The sequence below is a fragment of the Lynx canadensis genome, chromosome D3, assembly GCF_007474595.2.
Source record: "Lynx canadensis isolate LIC74 chromosome D3, mLynCan4.pri.v2, whole genome shotgun sequence".
Classification (NCBI taxonomy): domain Eukaryota; kingdom Metazoa; phylum Chordata; class Mammalia; order Carnivora; family Felidae; genus Lynx; species Lynx canadensis.
The window spans coordinates 8,006,005-8,025,920 of NC_044314.2; the positions used below are offsets into that span (position 1 = coordinate 8,006,005).

Here is a 19,916-nt window from a genome sequence, read left to right on the forward strand (position 1 = left end):
TTACAGATTTCTGTTGGTCAGTTCCCACATACGGAGTGTGAGAGAGACTTCACTAGGAAAGAGCAAATTTTTGGAAGGGCAGAGCTGATGGGGGCAAGATGGCATAAAAGATAATCACTTCTTTCTTAAGTTAATTATTTATTTTGAGAAAGGCAGAGATAGCATAAGTGAGGCAGAGAGAAGAGGGAGAGAGAGAATCCCAAGCAGGCGCTGGTGCTGCCAGCACATAGCCCAGTGTGGGCTTACACTCACGAAAGCACGAGATCATGACCTGAGCCAAAACCAAGAGTCAGACGCTTAACCAACTGAGCCACCCGGGCGCCCCGAAGGGAGAGACACTTTGTAGCAATTGGCTGAGAGGAGACTTGGGCTGGGGTTCTCATCAGTCAAAACCGCGTTCCCCTGATTTACCTGCCCTGCCTCCTCCAGCCTCGTTTTCCATAGCCCAACCCTTCTCTCCAACACGATGCTTTATTGTGCTCTCTCATGACCATATTTCCTCCTTGGTGACACTCAGTTGGATGCTGCTTTCAACCACTTTAAAACCTGTGTGGGGTGGACTTGGGTGGGCCGTGGGGGGCTCTGCTCACAGGCATGTTTTAGCACTACATGGCCTCCAAATGGCCTGGGTCTGTTTCCTGGCTTTATTCCTTGGATTACTAGAGAGAGGACTCTAAGGTTCTGTTGAATCAAACAGTGGGCACTTCAGCACGAATTGTTCCTTTTACCCTACTCTGGGTTTAGTAAGGCCTTTCTTCTTGACACTGAAATTATCTTTTATCCCTTGATATGTCTCTGTCCTGTAGTGAAAAATACAATTCATCGTTCTTACTTAGACTAAACATTTTGCACCAGATTTGCTGTATCTCCAGTGCTCTTGCAAAAACCTCTGAACATTTATTTTTCCAGCTTTATATATACCTTCGTGCTCCAATTAGTAAGTATAACTGGCCATTATTATGGGGGAATTTCTGATGTTTGACATAATTGGTCATAATGGGTAATAAAAACCGAGGGTTCTCAGTCTTCCCTTACGTGTTTATACAAAGACAGAGATGGGATCTTGTTTTTCAGTTACACATATGCACACATACACTCACAAAGACATGCCACCCCATCCAAATGAAAACAAAAAACCTGGAGAAAAGGAGTCTCTAGGGTAATAAGGGAATAATAGGGAATACCGTGGAAGCAGATTATGCCAAAAAAGCACTCGATAAAGTTTGGAGCGTGAGGGTCCAATAACGTTTGTGTCTTAAACTGTGATTGACAATTACTTAAATTGACTAATGAGCAGACAGGTCACATAAGGTCACATTCAAAGATAAGGGAAAGCGAGGAAGGCGTCATGAGTCTCCCCACCGTGCACACGTTATGTCTGATGGGTCCACAGTGGCTCAGCCTGGAGGGGGCATTGCCGGCTCTTAATGAGTTGGGGTGGGAAGGTGAAAGGATCGGTGTCCTCCTATATAATATGCTAAGAAGCCTCCCTGCCCCAGAGAATGCTCACAATCTAGGGGCAACAGCAAGACTGTGACTTCTCACAGAGACGTCCGGAGTGGAGAACAAGGTGAAACTGGACCTTTGCGGCCAAGTTGGAGAAGGCTTCAGAAGATCCGCCTTCCGGAGGTCTTCAGGGTGAATACGAGTTTCAGGGATCCCAGCAGGCAGAACAGTCCGCACAAAGACACGGAGGAGGGGGGTGTGAGTGGCGAACACACGGGGCCTTGAGTGGCCCGTGAGGGTGGAGATCACAGGTCGTGGATGGACGTGGTGATGGGGTGATGAGGGCAGAGAGACCGTTGCAGCAGCGTGTGTTTGCGAGAAAGCCCACGGAGCCGACGGCTTGTGGCGCAGAGGGTCACGGGCAGACTCACAGCTCCAATTCCCATACTCTCTGCACGAAGACTGAATGCATTTTAAGACAGCGGCGACTGTTGTATGTGTTTGGAGAAAGGAAGGGCAAGCACACACAGCTGGTTTTCCCTGCAAGCGAGACGACGCTTTCGTGTAAAGGGCTCCAGAAGTAGCAGCTGGGAGCGGTCAGGGAAGCAGCCGTGAGGTGCTGGAGGGTGTACGGCTACTGCTCGGAGCAGACTTTGGTTCACGTTTCTGGGTTCAAAATACTGACTCTGTGTTCTCTACATGAACCTTTGTCACCTTCTCTTTAAAATGAGAGGGGCGCCTGGGTGGCTCAGTCGGCTAAGCGTCTGACTCTTTAGTTCTGGTTCGGGTCACGGTCCCTCCCGGTTTCGTGAGTTTGAGCCCCGCGTCAGCACAGAGCCTGCCTGGGATTCTCTCTCTCTTTTTCTCTCTGTCCCTCCCCACTCATGCGCGAGCTCGCTCTTTCTCTCTCTCAAATAAATAAATAAACTTAAAAATAATAAATAAATAAAATGAGAATGATAGTAGTGCCTAAAATATAGGGTAATTTTGAGATTCAGTGACACCTTTTCTGGCAAGTGTCTGTCACATCTCATATCAAGCTATAAATGCCTAGTGTGTATTAAATATTATTATTGTTAATTGGCCAAAATAACCATGTAAGGAAGAATGCACCAAAGTTGTTTTCTTTTGAAGAATTAGAAGTAATACTATATACTATATATATAGTAATATATATTAGTATCTAGTAATATATATCTATATAGTAATTATGTAATATTATATATGTTTTATAGTAATATATATTATATAGTAATTATATGTAACCCTCTCTCTAGCGAGAGCGCGCGCGCGCGCGCCCGAGCGCGAGAGCGCACCGCGACCAGAGCGAGAGAGAGGGAGCAACTATGGATGACCTAATCCCCAGACAAGTAACGCAGAACAGTGACGATTTTTCAGTTCTGAAACATGAAGAAAGGAGACGCATCCGTGGGGACAGGAAGTGATTCTGCGTTAATTAAACGGGCTGGGGCCGTCTTTTATCTTGTATCTGAGAGGACAGGTGAAACTAACAGGAAGTATGTCTTCTCTGGAAAACTCCGAGTTGCGAACACTTTCACAGAACCAAGGAGGGAGATCAGTTGTGGTGGATGCTTCTAAGAGAGGCAAAACGTTACAATCCCTTCAAGTTCTGCCCATTTCCTGTGCTGGTTTGGAAACCAATGCGAGGGGCTGAGAAACAAAAGTTGATGAGGTAAGGGAGGGAGTTCATGTTCCTCAAGAAACGAATGGAGTCTTTTGTGAAAAAACTTAATTTTTAAATCCTTCCAGTGCGGTGTCCGGAACCATTCAGCAGACTACCTGTCTTCTTACCAGTACTTACGTATCAGTCATGATAAACAATTCTTTTTGTTAGACTGAATAATCCTGCCCTGAATTGTTTGGTAAAAATGAGATGAAAAATATGCTTTGCTGACTGCCACTTATTTCACACAGAGATAATACGCTTTTGTCTCTTCGGCGTTTATTCTTCAAACTTAGGTATCTTCTTGCCCTGGTGTTCTTTCCAAACAGTGGAGTCATTAGCTTTCTTTTGCTACCAGACATTGTTTGAAGGGTTTTAATCTCCCTTCCAGACGATCCTTTAAATATTGTGCTAAAAAATGAAATGTTTTGTCTGATGTGATAAATTGCCCGTGGCGCACGGCTTCTTTCGCAGTTTTTAGATATTCTTTGTATGCCGTGTAAAAGGTCAATTTTTTTTCTCCTATGTTTGAAAAAACACTCCCCAACAGCTTTTCTGGAATGTTTCAAAATTGCTCGGGTTTCTCCCACTTCTCCTCACCTTGAGCATAGTGGAAACCGAGAGGCCTCAGCCACTTCTTGGTTGTCCTTGAGAACCGAAGCGGCTAATTAGCTGAGACGATATCCAATGCTCATTCGAGGCATTGGAGCCCCTCCGCCAAAACATTTACCAGTTCAAGTTTAACCCTTCTCTGGTGTTTCACATTTTCTACTCGCTTTGCTCTCTTCTCCGGTTTTTGGATCCTCCGGCAGCTACACGATTTCTCAAATGCGCCTTCACTTTTCACTTTCAAGGCTTTGGGCAGATTTTCCGTTCCCTCCCGCCTGGCCCCCCCCCCCCCCCCCCCATGTTTGCTTGTGTGTCGTGGGCAGAGTGCAGCATACAATGTCACCGCCCTGCCCCCAAACATCCAGTCTACAAACCTAGCATAAGCGAATGGGGCCCACGTTCCAGGCCTTCCAGTCTCCGTTTCTGTCTCCAGTGAGTTCCCTGCTCCCATCGGGTGCCCTCAGGGGTACTAGATGGTTGCGCATCTCCGTGGCTCCCGCCCCACATCCAAGTAAGGCTGGCTTCTTCTCTGCCCGAAGGTACCTTCTCAAGCTGTGTCCTCTCCCGGAGCTCACAGCCCCGTGCACATTGTCATGATCTGCCCCACCCACGGCTTCCTTGCTGGTTCCTTAGCTGTGAGGAGAGGGACACATCTGTCTTACTTCCTTCTGTATCCCACATCTTTTCCAATCCCTCTCATAGATTAGACCCTTACTATTTTTATGTGGAATTAGTGATCAAAGCAAGTGAACTTTTTTGTAAGTTCCTTCAGGGCAGGGATAGGTCTTTTTATTTATTTTTTATTTCTTAGAGAGAGAGAGAAAAACAGAGAAGGGGGAAAGGGAGAGGGGAGAGAGAGAATCTCAGGCAGGCTCCGCGCCCAACAGAGCTGATGTGGGGCTCTATCTCATGACCCTTAGATCATGACCTGAGCCGACATCGAGTCAGATGCTTAACTGACTGAGCCACCCAGGCGCCCCAGGGCATCATAGGGGCTTGCTCACCTTTAGATCTCGTAAATATTGCTTCACACAAATCTTTTTAACAGTAGACTCTTAAGTGTTGCTTTGCTTAATAACTCACCTTGGTGTTTAAACTGTCTTGGAAAGTTGTTTAAGGATTATCATAAGTTGAAAAAAAATGTAGTTTTGTGACAGTTGACTGATACCCCCCTTAGTAAGAAAAAAATGCCATTATGGTATGACTGAGTGATAAAATTTAAAATATATACTGTGATATTTCGAGGTTGGAATTATGAGTAATTTTCTTTCTTCCTTTGGCTTACCTGAGTTCCTAAATTTTCCACACTGGAAAAAAAACAATCTGCAAATACTCTGTAATGTATGGGACTTTCTTGGGGTGCCCTTCTTGTTCCTGCGTGTGGTTTGGTCTGGTGCAGTGTAGACCCCATCTGATATTGCCTTGACAGTCCAGGCTTAGCGAGGGGTTGACTCACTCTCAAGGTTTGAATTCAGGGACTCTTGCAATGATGGCATTCGTTTTCTTCTTTTCTAGCGAATCCAAGCTACCCATATTTTCCCTGTCAAACCTTGCCCCTGTTATCTCAAAGCATAGAAATCAATGGATCGATGGAGTAAACCCAGACTGACATTTTCAATAACACTTTTCCCCAACAAGTTGGACGAGGATTAAAGCTATGTTTGGTATACAAAACCCAGAACGTAGCCATGTTCCGGGTGATGAGAGATGAAAGTGAACCATTTGGGAAGTGAACTCAAAACTACCAAGACATATGGGGTGAGAAAACACATAAATCCTTCCGTTATACTTTTTTAAAAATCAATAGCCATATGATGGTGTGTCTTAGGAGTGGCCCTATGAATGAAGAGGAAAATACAGATTAAAATATGGAATAAAGTGAGGCGGGTCTAACCTAGTCTGAGAAGAGTTATCTGGAAAATCTTAGTAGAAGAATCCACACCTGACTCCAAGGTCAGGGCATGGGCAGCAGGGATGGAAGGAGGGATGGTGGTGAGAGAGAGAGAAAGAGACAGAGAGACAGAGAAACAGAGAGACAGAGAGAGAGAGAGGGAGAGAGGAAAGAGAGAGAAACCCAGTCTAGAGCTCAGAGGCAAGTCCGAGGGTGTCATAAGAGGAAGCTCAGGATGCAGGCAAGCAGTGCACCAGGTTGAAGCCTGGTGAAACTGGGAAGGAGTTTGAATGTTATCACGAAGGATTTGGGGGTGCATTCAAGAGTTTTCAGCTAGGGACTTACAGGGCTGGATATGTGTTTTACAAAGACTGCTCTGGCTTTATGACAGGGAGGAATAGAAGTGAGGGAATGAGTAGGGAGAACTATTTCCAGGCTGCTGCTTCAATCCAGGGGAGAGGTGACAATAAGAACCTGCAGAGAGGAGTGCAGAGAAGTGGGCAGTTGTAAGGCGTTTGGGGGAAAGGGTGACCAACCCTGGAGGCGAGTGAGATGAGAGGGGTGGGCGGTGGAGGAAGTGAAGCCTGGCATCTGATCACCATGAGGGAGCACGTGGGGATGGGTGTACCGGACAGAGGTCCTCAGAAGGCTCCCACGTTGCAGAGGCTCGGCATTCGCATGCACAAAGTCATACTGTCCTATTTCAGCATCTCTCCGAGCAAAATGGATGAGAACGTAGTGAATGCTTATTGGGTACCCATATTGACTAGAAAAATCTTCTCTGGTATTCTCATGTACAAAAGGCACTAAAAGCATGGTCCATGCCCTTGGGTATGTTTATACTTCAGTCGATGAACTCTTTACTCATTATGGAAGATGAAGCGAGGTCTCAGTAGAAAATATTATTTTGTGGTTCGATTCTTATCTAGAAGTCAAGAAAATACACTCTAGTGTTAGTCTATGAATCAAACATATCATTGTTTCTAGTTGAGATGATAAATGTTTTCAGTTATAGCTTTCTGGAAAACATTTGATTTCATGCAGATTACTCTGACAGTCTATTTTTTTGCCTTTTATTTTTAATTTTTAAAGAAGATAGATTTCATTTTCAGAGTTGAAATAATATTTGGGAGAGGGAAAGCTGGGATGGATGAGTGGTCAACATCATATTAAATTTTTCTCTAGATCTAAAGTATTCTTACATTTTTTAAGTTTATTCATTTATTTTATTAAAATTTTCAAATGTTTTATTTATTTTTGAGAGAGAGACAGAGAGAGACAGAGAGAGGATGAGTGGGGGAAGGGCAGAGAGAGAGGGGAGACACAGAATCTGAAGCAGTTTCCAGGCTCCAAGCTTTCAGCACAGAGCCTGATGTGGGGCTCAAACCCACAAACTGTTGAGATCATGACCTGAGCTGAAGTCTGACGCTTAACTGACTGAGCCACCCAGGAGCCCTTATTATTTATTTTTGAGAGAGAGTGCATGCACGTGCACAGGGAAGGGGCAGAGAGAGAGAGGGAGGCAGAGACTCCCAAGCAGCCTCCGCACTGTCAGCACAGAGCCCAACGCGGGGCTCAACTCGTGAACCGTGAGATTGTGACCTGAGCCGAAATCAAGAATCAGATGCCCAACGACCTGACCCACCCAGGTGCCCCTAGAGGATTCTTAGATCCTACTCGCAATTGGTTTTGTTTTATCTTACATGACTTTATAATAACTATGTACTAAATTAATGTTTTCCTGAAATATGCAGTGAGGTTTTGGTTTTATTTTGTGATGTGTCATAAGCAACTCACCGATTACCGTTTGGTGGTTCTCTGTGGTTGCTCAAGGCACCAGTGATTTATTTATATGCATCACTTAGATGCCTCATTTAAGCTTGCGAGTAAATTATTTTTGCTGTTGAATACAATGGAACCCGTTGGCAGGCAGAAAAGATGCTTTATTTTCCTGTTAGTCCACACAATATACCTCTGAATTGAAATAGTTGAAGTGTGATAAACTTCCCCTTGATTAAAGCATATTAGGACATATTAGTAATCGCCACCACTGCCTCTGACACATCCTGTGATTAGACCCAGATCCCCAAATTTTATGGCTTTTTGTTTTGTTTTCTTTTAAGAGGCAAACCCATAAATGTGATAAATGTAATTCCAAGATAATGGAGTTAGGAAGCCATTACGGAAGGCAATTTTAGAGGAAAATGGAGAGTGTAAAATGATGACTTTAAAATATTTAAAATTATGGGGGTGGAAATTAAATTGCAGACTTTGGAGAGAAGTGTGTACTGTGCAGGGGAAATGGAAATCATCCCTAATTTAGAGAAAGGATTTACAGCAAGATAAAAAGCCAGAGAGAATGGCAACTGTGGAGTTTAAATATTTTTAAAGTAACCATTTCAATTAGTCTCTGCATTAAAAAAATGGCAGCAGCAATAGGACATACAAATTCCTAAGAAGCGTATTTATCTAAGTTCTTTCTGACCTTGCTTCAAAACCACGTGTTGGGAACTAAGCATAATCTGAAAAAGAATTTTCTTTTTTCTATTTCATCTTTGCTTTTAGTGTTTACATGTTTAATGTTGTCCTCAGATGAATTCTGGCAAGTGGAGATCTCCAGCACAAGAGAAAGCACCCAGGGGTCTCTGGTCGGTGACATTAACATTGGATTCATTTGTTAGATTAAAATACATCATATAGGCTCTTTGGCCATTTACTGAGATGTCTACACATTTCTGTATATTTGTACTCACTCCACTACTAATATATTAAACAAGTAGCAGTGATTCTGAATCCCATCAGATCCAGTGTTCTCTTTCGTAATAAGTACTTTATAAATCTATTTTGAAATTATATTCATAGATGAGGAAAACTACCTACAGAGACAATTTCAAAACATAAATATAATGCTCTAAGTGTAACTTAAGGGACAAATAGCAAGAAAACAATTTACAGTAAGGTAGACTGTATTTTAATTTATAAATGTTAAAGCACCAGTATGTGAGAGGACAAATGTGTTCACCTCCATTTAGGAGTCACCATGAAGCATGAGTACACATTTCTTGAAGACTTGGTCACCCTGAGTAGCCTTGTCAAAAATGATACCATATTCAAAATGAACAGCTACTAGTGAAGTTCTAATACCTCAAAGTGAAATCTTCCCTCGATTTAAACTGAACAAGAATAGAATTCCTAAAAAGGTCAGGGTAAGCTAAAATAGTTCAGAAATATTTTGTGCACATTTTCTTATACCGACTTACTTTCAGGTGAGGCAGAACCTCTTGAATTATTAATTGTAATTCCTTTGAGGATAATTAGGTTTTGGCCCAGGACTCAAAACATTGTCTTAAATATAGTAGGTCATCAGCTGATAGTTATTTGTGTATTAGTTTCTTCACAGCATTTTTGTTTCATTGGGGGTCACAGAATAACAGCTGAATGCATCTGAAATGGTCTTGGTTGTCACTCTCAATTAGAAGAAGGGCCAAAAGTCGAATCTGTCTTGCCCTTCCTTCTTTTTCCAATTTCTTTCAGTAGAAATGCTTTTCTAAAAGAGCGATATACAGGACCCGGCAGCACTACTGAAATCTGACGCCCCTCAGCGAGGAAATGAGACCCAGAGAGCTCTTACCAGAAATTGTCAACCACAGGCTCAACTCAAAATCAGAAAAGAAATGTTTTTCCCTGGGTCCATGAACACCAATATATTGATGTAGGGTGTACACTGTGAGCTTCATTTCTTGTAGTAACAATGAACTTGAATTAAGCTCCTCTGGTTCTTCCCGTCATTGACAATGGCATTAATATGAGGTGGAAGGAGACCTCATCAGACTCCCCGGCTGTCTAGGGGACACAGTTGCTCTCAAGGCTTATTAGCAGGTGTGCACATAGCACACTAAGAGCCTCATGGCATGTATTGGATGGAATATTGTTGTAGAAAGGCAGGATTTCAGAACCAGAGGACTCTTACCTCTTGCCCTGATATTTATAGATCAAACTCTTGGACAGTTTTATAAATAATGGACAATTTTGATCATTGTTCTGAAATAATGCTAAGAAAATATAGTCACAATGAGGCTGCTTTCCCAAGTTGGGAAGTGTCTCTAACAGCAGTGAGGTGCTTCCCTCAACTCACTTCGTTTCCAAAAACTTCATTAAGAGTGATAGGAATTCATTGGCATTGGTAGGCAATGCCAATTTCTTCTTCCTACACTTTGATGAGAGACCTTCCTTCTTCCCCTTCTCTTCCTGTCTATAATCTGCCAGCTCTCTTAGCTTGTCTGAGATTTCTTCTCTTTCCCTTGGGCCAGTCCCTTGTGTGATGATGTGTAGGCTGAGCATTTGACTAGGACACCTGAGCCCTGGGAGAAGCACTCTGTTCACAGCATCTCCCCCTGCCCATGAGATCTGTGCTGGCAAAGGCACCAAGACCACGTCTTTCTCAACTGCTGATGGCACTCATCCCATGCTTGAAATTTAATAGTAAATGACAGATCACTGTAAGAGCTAGATACTGGTTTACCAATTCTGCTGTGAGGTATTCTAGTTTTTTAAAAGTATTTGCACTGTAATACATAAACATAAATTAATGAGATTCTTCATTATTTGCTTTCTAAAGTTTTCTACTTTAGAAGATAAAGTTTGTTTCCTTTTCTAGTTGTGGCCAAGCTAGTCCTTTTCCTATTTTGAGAAATGAGAAACTTCAAATGACAAAATGATCCGATCTGTGACCTGTGACAATAATAAATCCTTTAAGCATATTTATCTCCTCAATCAAGGACTTGTTTTGTTTTCAAAGCTCTGCCAATCTATTCTCTAAAATGTTCCAAGTCCCTTTTTCTTTCTACAATATCCTTGATATTCTCTAGATCTCTCCCTTTTCCCCACGGAGGGGGGGCTTGGGTGGAGGGCCAGCTCCCCCATCATAGGGTGTAGGCAGTTGGGCTGGGTCCAGAAGAGAGAACGATGCCCTGGGGCTCCAGGAACAGGTAGGATAGGCTCCTGGGACACATTGTAGACAATCTGCAGCTGCGGAGGAGCAACCCAGGATGTGTGCTGGAGCTGCATGATCAGGTTGCTGTGGCCTTGGACCTCGGCAGACATTGACTGGGGCTTCAGATTCCTTGAGGGAAGTGCGCGTCGCTGCCACAGGGCGCCGATGGGACGTGCCACCATGCTGTGACTCTGAGGGGTGGGGTGTTAGAGGCGTGTGGGGAATTGGGCTTTGTTTAATAGGTGGCTTGTGGCCTGAACCAGACTTCTTGCCGACGAGTCTGGGGTGAGGGGTTTCCAGGACTCAGGGCAGCTGGGCATTTCTCTCCCAGAGCTCCCTGTCCGCCTCAGAATTCCTGAGATCCGGCTCATGGCAGCGGCCACAGCAGCAGCATCTGGGGCCTGATTCAGGTGTTCTCTGATCCACCCCTGATGCTCAGTGACTCCGAGTTCATCCTCTCCCTGCCCCTCCATCAGGATACACCTGTACTCCCCACACACTGGAAGCCACCAACTGCACCCTGCTGTCTTCCTGGGAAATTCCCCACTACACACACACACACACACACACACACACACACACACACACACACAAATTGCTTTTGGAAAGGTCATGGGGTGGAGGCAAGGAGGGTGCCCTAACAGACCCAGGTCAGATGTTGCCAGAGGACGCTGGGCCAGCCACAATGGCACATCCCCAGAGGAGCACGCACCAGCACCTGGTTGCTAGTGCTAAAGGTCTCTGCCCCCCGAGGTGAGTGTCATTTAGGTCTGGCAGTATCTTATTCTAGTTGTAAGAAACCAGCGAATTTAACTGTTAAAAAATTATTGTTTTCTAGGATTGATCTGTATGCATTTCCTCTGACTTGGAGCACCCACCAGGGGCACCTGGGTGGCTCAGTTGGTTGAACGCCTGACTTTGGCTCAGGTCATGATCTCACAGTTTGTGGGTTCAAGCCCCACACCGGGCTCTGTGCTGACAGCTCAGAGCCTGGAGCCTGCTTCAGATTCTGTGTCTCTCTCTCTCTGCCTCTTCCCTACTTGTGTGTGCTCTGTTTCTTAAAAATAAATAAACATTAAAAAAATTTTTTTTAAAAAGAGCACACACTGAATGCTGAATGAATACATTATTATCTCCTTCTGTCGCCATACCTATTTTTTATTTGTATGTCCCAAATTTTCTTTTCTTTTATTACTTTTAAAAATATTTATTTATTTTGAGGGAGAGGGAGGAGAGAGACAGAGAGAGAGGGAGAGAGAGAGAGAGAGCAGGGGAGGGGCAAGAGAGAGGGAGAGAGAATCCTAAGCAGGCTCCACGCTGTCAGCACAGAGTCTGATGTGGGGCTTGAGCTCACAAACTGTGAGATCATGATCTGAGCCTAAATCAAGAGTTGAACGCTCAACTGACTGAGCCACCCAGGCACCCCCCAAATGCCTCTTAAATCACAATAAATTGGGGCACCTGGGTAGCCCAATCAGTTAAGTGTCCAACTTCAGCTCAGGTCATGATCTCACAGTTCATGAGTTCAAGCCCTGTGTTGGGCTCTGGGCTGATAGCTTGGAGCCTGGATCCTGCTTAGGATTCTGGGCCTCCCTCTCTCTCTGCCCTCCCTCCCCAACTCATGCCTCATCTGTCTTTCTCACTCTCAAAAATAAATAAGCATTAAAAAAGTTAAAAAAAAAAAAAACAAAGAAATCCCAGCAAACTGACATGGGCACTGTGTGTTCCCTCCCTCATTCTACCAGCTCTTTGTGTCTCTGTTCTGGACTGTTTGCTTATCTGGCAAATCCCATGATTATAGCAATCCCTGTCAAGAGCCACATACACACTGGTTTTTCGGTATTGTCCCATTTTTCACTTTAACTTCATTATAGTTTGAACTAAAAAATTTCAGCCTCTCCTACCTTAGAGGTTGGGAGAAATATTGTTGATCTTGCTGTGGTGTGAAAAGCACCTGGAGCTCTTTGGAGAGAAGATATTAAAGCCGTAAATATTGCAGTGCCGGCTGGTGCTCAAGGCTTGCGCCCGGAGGAACAGGTCCTGGGGGTGCTTGTGTTTGGCAAACGTGGGAATAAAGACCCAAACTCATGTAGGATCTGGACTGGAAAATATGACTTTTAGGCTCCTGGAATCATCCACTGAATTTATAATATGGTATCATCTTCAGAGACAGGTTCTCAATTTCTTCCACAGTATTTATTGAGCAACTGAAGGTACCTGGCTTTGTGCTGAGATCAGATATATTGAAGACATGCCATCTTCAAGGCACTGAGCATTTCCCAGGGCAGGGAGAAATGACAGCAAATAAAAGACAACACGATAGAAGGTATAGAAGTAAAAAAGAAGAGGGAGTGGTTAGCCTACCTTAGGATGGGTCAGAAAATATTTCCTCCAAGGAAGTGGTGTCACAGTTGAGTTTTATGGGATAAGTCGTGATTTTCCTGGACTGGAGTGAAAGGAGTATATTAGGCAATCCAGAAGAGGAGATGGCTGATGTAAGATCATAAATGTGAGTCCTGTTTTGAGGGACACTAGAGTATATAGTAGATTCTAGTAGGAGATGAGACTGGGGGCAAAGGCAGGGGTAAAATCATAAAGGATTTTACTGAAGAATGTGGACTTTGTCCTATAGCGACAATGGGAAACCTCTGAACCTTTTAAAGCAGAGATGTGGCATGACCAGAGTTGAATTGTAGCTCCATAGTTTTGGATGCAGTGTGCGTTGGTGGGAGAAAGGGCAAGAATCAGAGTTGGGCAGCTATTTTGATGGCCCAGATGAAGAAACATAGGGAAATACATAGTGAGTGAGTCTTGTATTTTCATTCTATTTGGTTTCAAAGTCATTCTGGGGGCACCTGGGTGGCTCTGTCGGTTAAGCATCTGACTTCGGCCCAGGTCATGATCTCACAGTCCGTGAGTTCAAGCCCCATATCAGGCTCTGTGCGGACAGCTCAGAGCCTGGAGCCTGCTTCGGATTCTGTGTCTCCCTCTCTCTCTCTCTGCCTCTCCCCAAGTCGCTCTCTGTCTCTCTCTCAAAAAATAAATAAACATTCAAAGTCATTCTGTTGTGCAGATTTCTCTGCTATAATGCTTAACCTCCTACAGATGAGATAAATGTATCAGCAAATATTTATTGATCATTGAATATGTGCAAGATATAATTTAAGGTGTTTCCAGAGATTAAACAGTTCATGACATGGTACAATTACCTTGAGAACTTTTGGAGCATGGGGGACTAACGAGCTACAAATGAATATTTTAAAAATTATTTCTGCCTCCAAGGAGCTCGGCATAATTGAGAGAAGCAAGATAGAAAACACGGCAGTTCCTATTTTGTGAGTGTAGTGATTTGTTATGCACAGTTAGACGTGGGAAGAGTAAGAGCTGTGGGACCCCGTGGCCTAGGGCTGCTGTGGGCTGGTGGGGCAGATGCTGTGAGACAGGCTGGCCAGCAGGGCCTTGAGGGAAAGATGGAGTAAGAGAGAGCACTGTTACCACAGAAGTTCTGGACGCCACCTCCGGGTGCTCTGGTGTAAGTTCAAATTCTAGGTTCCAAGTAATATCGGTAAAGTTCCGGAACTGTGTGCTTTAGGTTGTGTTCCTCAGGAGTCCTGGAGAGGAGGATAAATGTGAAAGGGATGTGTTGGGAAGTGTTCCCAGGAAAGTCCATTAGGGGAGCCGGAACTGGACAGAAAGGAGACCAGGCAAAGTCCAGGGATGTTAACTTGAGCTCACCAGGCAGAGGCTCTGAAGACCCCCACCCCTGTCAATCACTGCGCAAGGGCCCCTCTGGGTGTGTAGGTCCCAGGCCTGCACTGAGCCTCACCAAGCATAGCAGCAGGTGATGGCTCTTCAGGAGGCAGCGTTGGTGTGCCCCCAAAGCAGAGGAATCCCAGGGGGTGTACATGGAACCCTGAAAGCATTTGTCAGTGTCCATGTCAAGTACCCCTGCTCTCAACCTCCCAAAGTGCCCTACATTGTGGGGCTATTGCTCAGAGAGACTCAAACAAAGGACCTGGTCTTTCAGTTCTCCCCATTCATCACTGGCCTTTATCCTTTAACAGGCACAACAACACATTGGTTGCCTGAGAGTATAAGCCCCTCTCCCCCAGAAATCCTAGCCTTTCTTAACCACAGTCAGGACAGCATAAGATATTTTGGTAAGTAAAATCGGGCTCATATTCAGATGTTTTCAAAAGAGAACTGTAAGAGTGAATTTTGAGCTCACTTTCTCTGAATGCTGTCGCTATTGAGATTTCTGAAATGTGGGGACTAGGGTATTACACCTTCCCCTTTCCTTATATAGAACGTCTTCTCTCTCATAGGTCATGTCTTTGTCTGCAGAACTGACAGAAATTGCTTTCCAGTGTTTTAGAGTAATTTTAATTGGTTAGGAATCACAGTGGTAAAAATTATGAAACCCAATTTTGCGAGCAGTGTGTTTAAAAGCTTGTTTTTGCAATTCACTTAATTTTATCATATCTTTCCTTTCTGTGGAGGTTGAAGCAGGTATGTTCTCATATAAGTGTTTCTGTAATGTGTCTATGATGCGTGGTGGGGGTTCCCCCCATTTTTAGCATTTTTAGCCTTGTATCAATTGCTTCTTAGTCATTTTTCATATGTCATTCATCAGAAATCCTGCTTACCTGTTCTCCACAAAACCAACCGGACCAACCGGAAATATAAATGAAACGTAATGAGGGCGATACTGTAAGAAACAGTGACATGGGCAGAAAGCATAGAAAGAAGGAAGTCGGACATGGAGTCGATGCTTTAAATGCACAAAGCTCATTTAGCTACTCGAATATCTTGTGTTTGGTCTTCCCTGCAGATTTTCTTTGGGCAAATAACTGTATTTGGTCGAGACCCTTTGACAAACCTCGCTGAGCCCAGAGTCAGCCAACAGCACGGCTTTTATTTAGTTGGCTGGGAACCAAACTCACACCTTTCCATCCCAGAGTTTCTGGGGACGTGGGGCTCTGTTCGTGCAATGACCTGGTCATGTGTCTCTCCACCAACTCGGACCTTCACCTTCTTTGTCTTTACATCAATAGGATTTTTGTTGAAGGAATGAATGAATGAGTGAATGAGTGAACGAGTGAATGGCCAAAGAGGTAACATTTCATTGCCTCCTGTGTGTAATCTGTCTTCCTGCTCAAGTCTCCCACCCACCCCTGCCCTTGAAGACACCGCCCCTGCTCCTGTGCTCCTGGGGAGCATGGTGGCCTGTGACAAGGCTGGCTCCTGGCGCCTCTCAGTCATTTCTGCCACAGCCGGTCTGTTCCTGGCCACTCGCCTGTGGGAACCTGCTTCCTTTCCTTTCACTCGGAAAGCAATCTAATGGACGATTTCACACTAATGTGCTGGTGCCTGCCAGGAGCTGAGGTTGTTATGTGCATTTTAACAAGGACAAGTAAAGAAATTGATTTCTAATTATAGGATTGAAGGCATCATAAAATAAGATATTTAGGAACAAGGGTTTCCAGGGCGGCTCTTTCGCCTCTGTGGAATCCTGCCCGGTTGCAGGTAGGAGGGAAAGTTCCATCAGGTGGACCACCTCATTGGGATAGGGGTAGGATGGCTGCCGTGGTTTAGGGGCAGGTGCCTGAGCCTCCTCCCAGGAAGGGGCCCCCTTCTCTGCCCCCTGCCGCTGGGCGACCTACCTCGGGGTCCTCGGTGTTGGGGACTAAATGTGTCAGCACATGTCACGCCTTCAATGCTGGCACACAGTAAAGTCTCATTTGAGGTATATATTTTGCCTTTAAAATATGTTGAAGGGGCACCTGGATGGCTCAGTTGGTTAATCATGTGACAGTTGGTTTCGGCTCAGCTTGGTGGGTTCGAGCCCCTCATTGGGCTCTGCACTGACATGGCAGAGCATGCTTGGGATTCTCTGTCTCCCTCTCTCTGCCCCTCTCCTGCTTACTCTGTATCTCTCTCTCAAAAATAAAATAAAATAAAATAAAATAAAATAAAATAAAATAAAATAAAATACTTTAAAAAATATGTTGAAAATGTTCCAACTATGTGAAACAAAATGCTTAATGTAGTCCTTAGTGACAATTCACTAACACAATCTATTCTCTGATTAGGGTTGATGTTAATCTTTTGATTCTTTTCCTGTAAAACTCTGCCATGCAGAAAGTCTTACATTAAATTTCCAAGTCAGTGAGGTCACCTGCTAACCTTTTGGTAGAAAACAAGCCAATGCTCCTGGGCTGTATTGTCATCTTTTGGTTTTACAAGACCTCCGAACTATACTATTTAAAATTCTTATACACCCATGAGTCATTTATTTTTCTGCTTGGGAGGAACTGCAGAGATGCTCAGAAGTCAAACTTTTTCGTGTACTTCAACAAACCTCATGGCAGTGACTTCAAAAAAGCATAGTTCTCATGGTGTCATGACAGAGAGATTGAAATTTACTTTTTCGTGATTAAAGCCTGTGAGCAAAATTTACATATGAGGGTCCATGGTGACCCTTTAGACAGACATTCTCAATCTTCAGGTTGGTGTTGGGGGGGGGTTTCCATGAAGCTACTGGGGGGATAGCCTGAGGTCGGGCGGTGGGTGGGGTGGTGCTTTGGCCTCAGCAGGTGCTTTGAATCCCAAAGGGATTTGAATCCCAAATCCATCCAGGCTGGAGTTGCAAGTGTTTCTTTCTTTGGTGCCCAGACAGGGGCCTCACAGCTTCCCTTTGGACGCCCTGCAAACCCGCCCTCAATATGTATCTTCTGGGCTGAATCTCTGATTTGCCGCCCAGGACATGTTTGCCCAATTCTAGTTCCTTCTTTCGTTGAAACAATTAGCCTTGCTTGGCCTGACTCCAGGACAGGTTTGTCAGGTTGTGTTTTTATCTCTCAGCACAGCTTTCATTCTTTATCGGTGCTTTTCAGCCAAGCAATCTCTTAGCTTATTTTTATCTCCTTCGCTTCCTCTACCTTTTATCTGCACTTTAAATGAAGGACAGGAAATGGCAATAGTGTGGAGGGGGCTTGTGAAGATCACTGATTTCCCTCACTGGGTGGCCTTGCTGCTTCTGATATGTCCTGGTAAGATCCAGATGATTGTATCGGAAATGCCAGCCTGATGAAGTCTTTTCCCCCCTACCCACCTCGCCCCACCCCCGTGTTAGTTTGCTAGAACTGTCCGGACAAGAGACCGCAGGCTGGGTGGTTTGAGCAGCAGAAGTGGTCTGGAGCTGGAAGCCGGAGACCGTGTTGTCCGCAGTGGTGGCTCCTTCTGAGCCTGGCGGGGGGTGGGGAGTCTGCCCCGGGCCTCTCTCCTCACTTCTGGGGGTCTCCTGCCATCGTTGGCATTCCTCGGTTTGTGGACACCGTACCTTGATCTCCGCCTTCATCTCCAAACGATGTTCTCCCTGTGTGCATGCCCGTGTGCAGTCGGCCCTTTTAGAAGGACACCTGTCATGTGGGATGAGGGGCCCGCCCCGCTGTGGTGTGACCTCATCTTAACTAATTACCTCTGCAGTGACCCCGTTCCCAAATAAGATCACATGCTGAGGTGCTGCAGTCAGGATGGCAATCTATGAATTTTTTCTGGGGGTGGGGTGGGGGGAGACACAGTTCAACCCTTCCCCCCGCCCCGCCCCAAACATCACCTGGGTGCATTTCCAGCTTTTTAGAGAAATGCCATCCCCACGACTCTCGTTGCCATCTGCACTTGAAACGATCGCGGGGCGGGGAGTTTCGGGGCGGTCAGGGGTGTCCTGGGCCAGCCTGGTCCAGGCTGATGGCTCCTGTTTCTGTTCTGCCCGAAGCTGCTCGACAGGGCAGCTCAGCGCCCACCACGTCTGCCTTTGCGGGTTTTTGTCTGTCACGGGGCAGAGCTGTGAGGGGGGCAGAGCCCCACTTGGGAACCTCAGCCCCTCTCCTGCCCCGCCTGCCCCGTGAGCTGCCAAAGCGCCATTTCTCTGCTCTCCGGACCTCTCTGCCTGCTTCAGCTGGGACTTTGCGTGTCTATTTCTTTGGCCTACTTCCCCCCGCCCCCAATTTTTCTTTATTTTAAAAATATGTATTTATGTATTATTGAGGTAAAATATAACATGCCATTCATTTCAGGTGTACGACCCAGCGATTTGATAGATATATGAAGAAATGATGACTTCAGTAAGTCTAGTTACTTACACAGTCACCCTACACAGTAATAAAATTTTATATTTTCTTTGAGGAGAACTTTGAGGATGTAATCCCTTAACGAGTGCTTGCAGGTTTTTTAGATCTTTGTCTCAGATCACTTTAAATACTTCCTTAGTCATCAAGTAGTAGACATTTTACTTTGCACCTAATTTTTTTTTAAAGTTTATATAGTTTGAGAGAGAGAGAGAGACAGAGAACACAAGCAGGGGAAGAACAGAGAGAGCGGGAGAGAGAGAGGATCCCAAGCAGGCTCCACACTGTCGGCACAGCGTCCAATGTGGGTTTCGACCTCACACACTGAGATCATGATCTGAGCAGAAATCAAGAGTTGGACGCTTAGCCTACTGAGCCACCCAGGCGCCCCTTATGTTGCATTTAAATGGATCCTTTGTATTTGAGAGTTTGTAGAAAACTTCTCTATTGAGGACATGCGTGGTCTAGGCACAGTTGGGAATATGTGAAGCTACCACCGTTACCACTTCTAATTAGCTCGAGTAATGGTAGTGCTCCTGCAGATAGCTTGGGGCAAATCTGGCTGTTTAATTTTTAGCCTATTTTAAACATCATAAGAGCAAGTTATTGTCTTGTGCTTTAGAAACCCTGGAGAGAGGTCTGACAGAGAGCAGGGGCTGTGGATTTGGACTCTGCACATATGACGTGGTTGAAAATTGCAAGGCGGGGGATCACCAGGGACGGAGAGTGGAGGGGGACAAGTGTTGGAATCTTGGGGGAGAACAACGTTTTAAAAGACCAGCAGAGAAAAAAGGACCCTGAATAAGTCTATGGAGGAAGGTCGGAAAGGAGAGAGGACAACAGAAATGTGCAGGGTCACAGAAGGCAAAGAGTGTCCAGGGGGACGTAGCATCTAGGACTCAGGGTCAGGAACAGGCGTGGCTTGCACTGTTGGAGGATGTGCCTTGGTGTGTGGAACCAGGAGAAATGAGGCAGAGTCGGGAGCAGTGAATTCCTTCCAGAAATTTGAATGAATAGAGAAGAGAGGAGGATTGGACAGCACCACAGTTTCCAAACTTGGTTTTCAGGGATCGGGGAGATCCTATTGGGAGCTGAGGAGTTTCGTGTTTGTCCTCTTTCCATGGATTGCTTGCCAAGGGGTCATTTGACATGTTTCTCTGCTCT

General features: G+C 45.1%; 1 protein-coding gene across 5 annotated transcripts in view; it reads left to right on the plus strand.

Annotated features, from left to right (window-relative positions):
• Positions 1–19,916, plus strand: part of CD226 (CD226 molecule) — an 86,951-nt gene that overhangs the window by 34,195 nt on the left and 32,840 nt on the right. For 3 of the 5 annotated variants that reach the window (XM_030336598.1, XM_030336600.1, XM_030336599.1), the window contains one exon: positions 14,688–14,783. The exons of the other annotated variants lie outside the window; for them this stretch is intronic. In XM_030336598.1, coding sequence (XP_030192458.1) covers positions 14,688–14,783 — 96 coding nt within the window. The remainder of the gene's footprint in view (positions 1–14,687; positions 14,784–19,916) is intronic. 5 annotated transcript variants of the gene reach the window in all.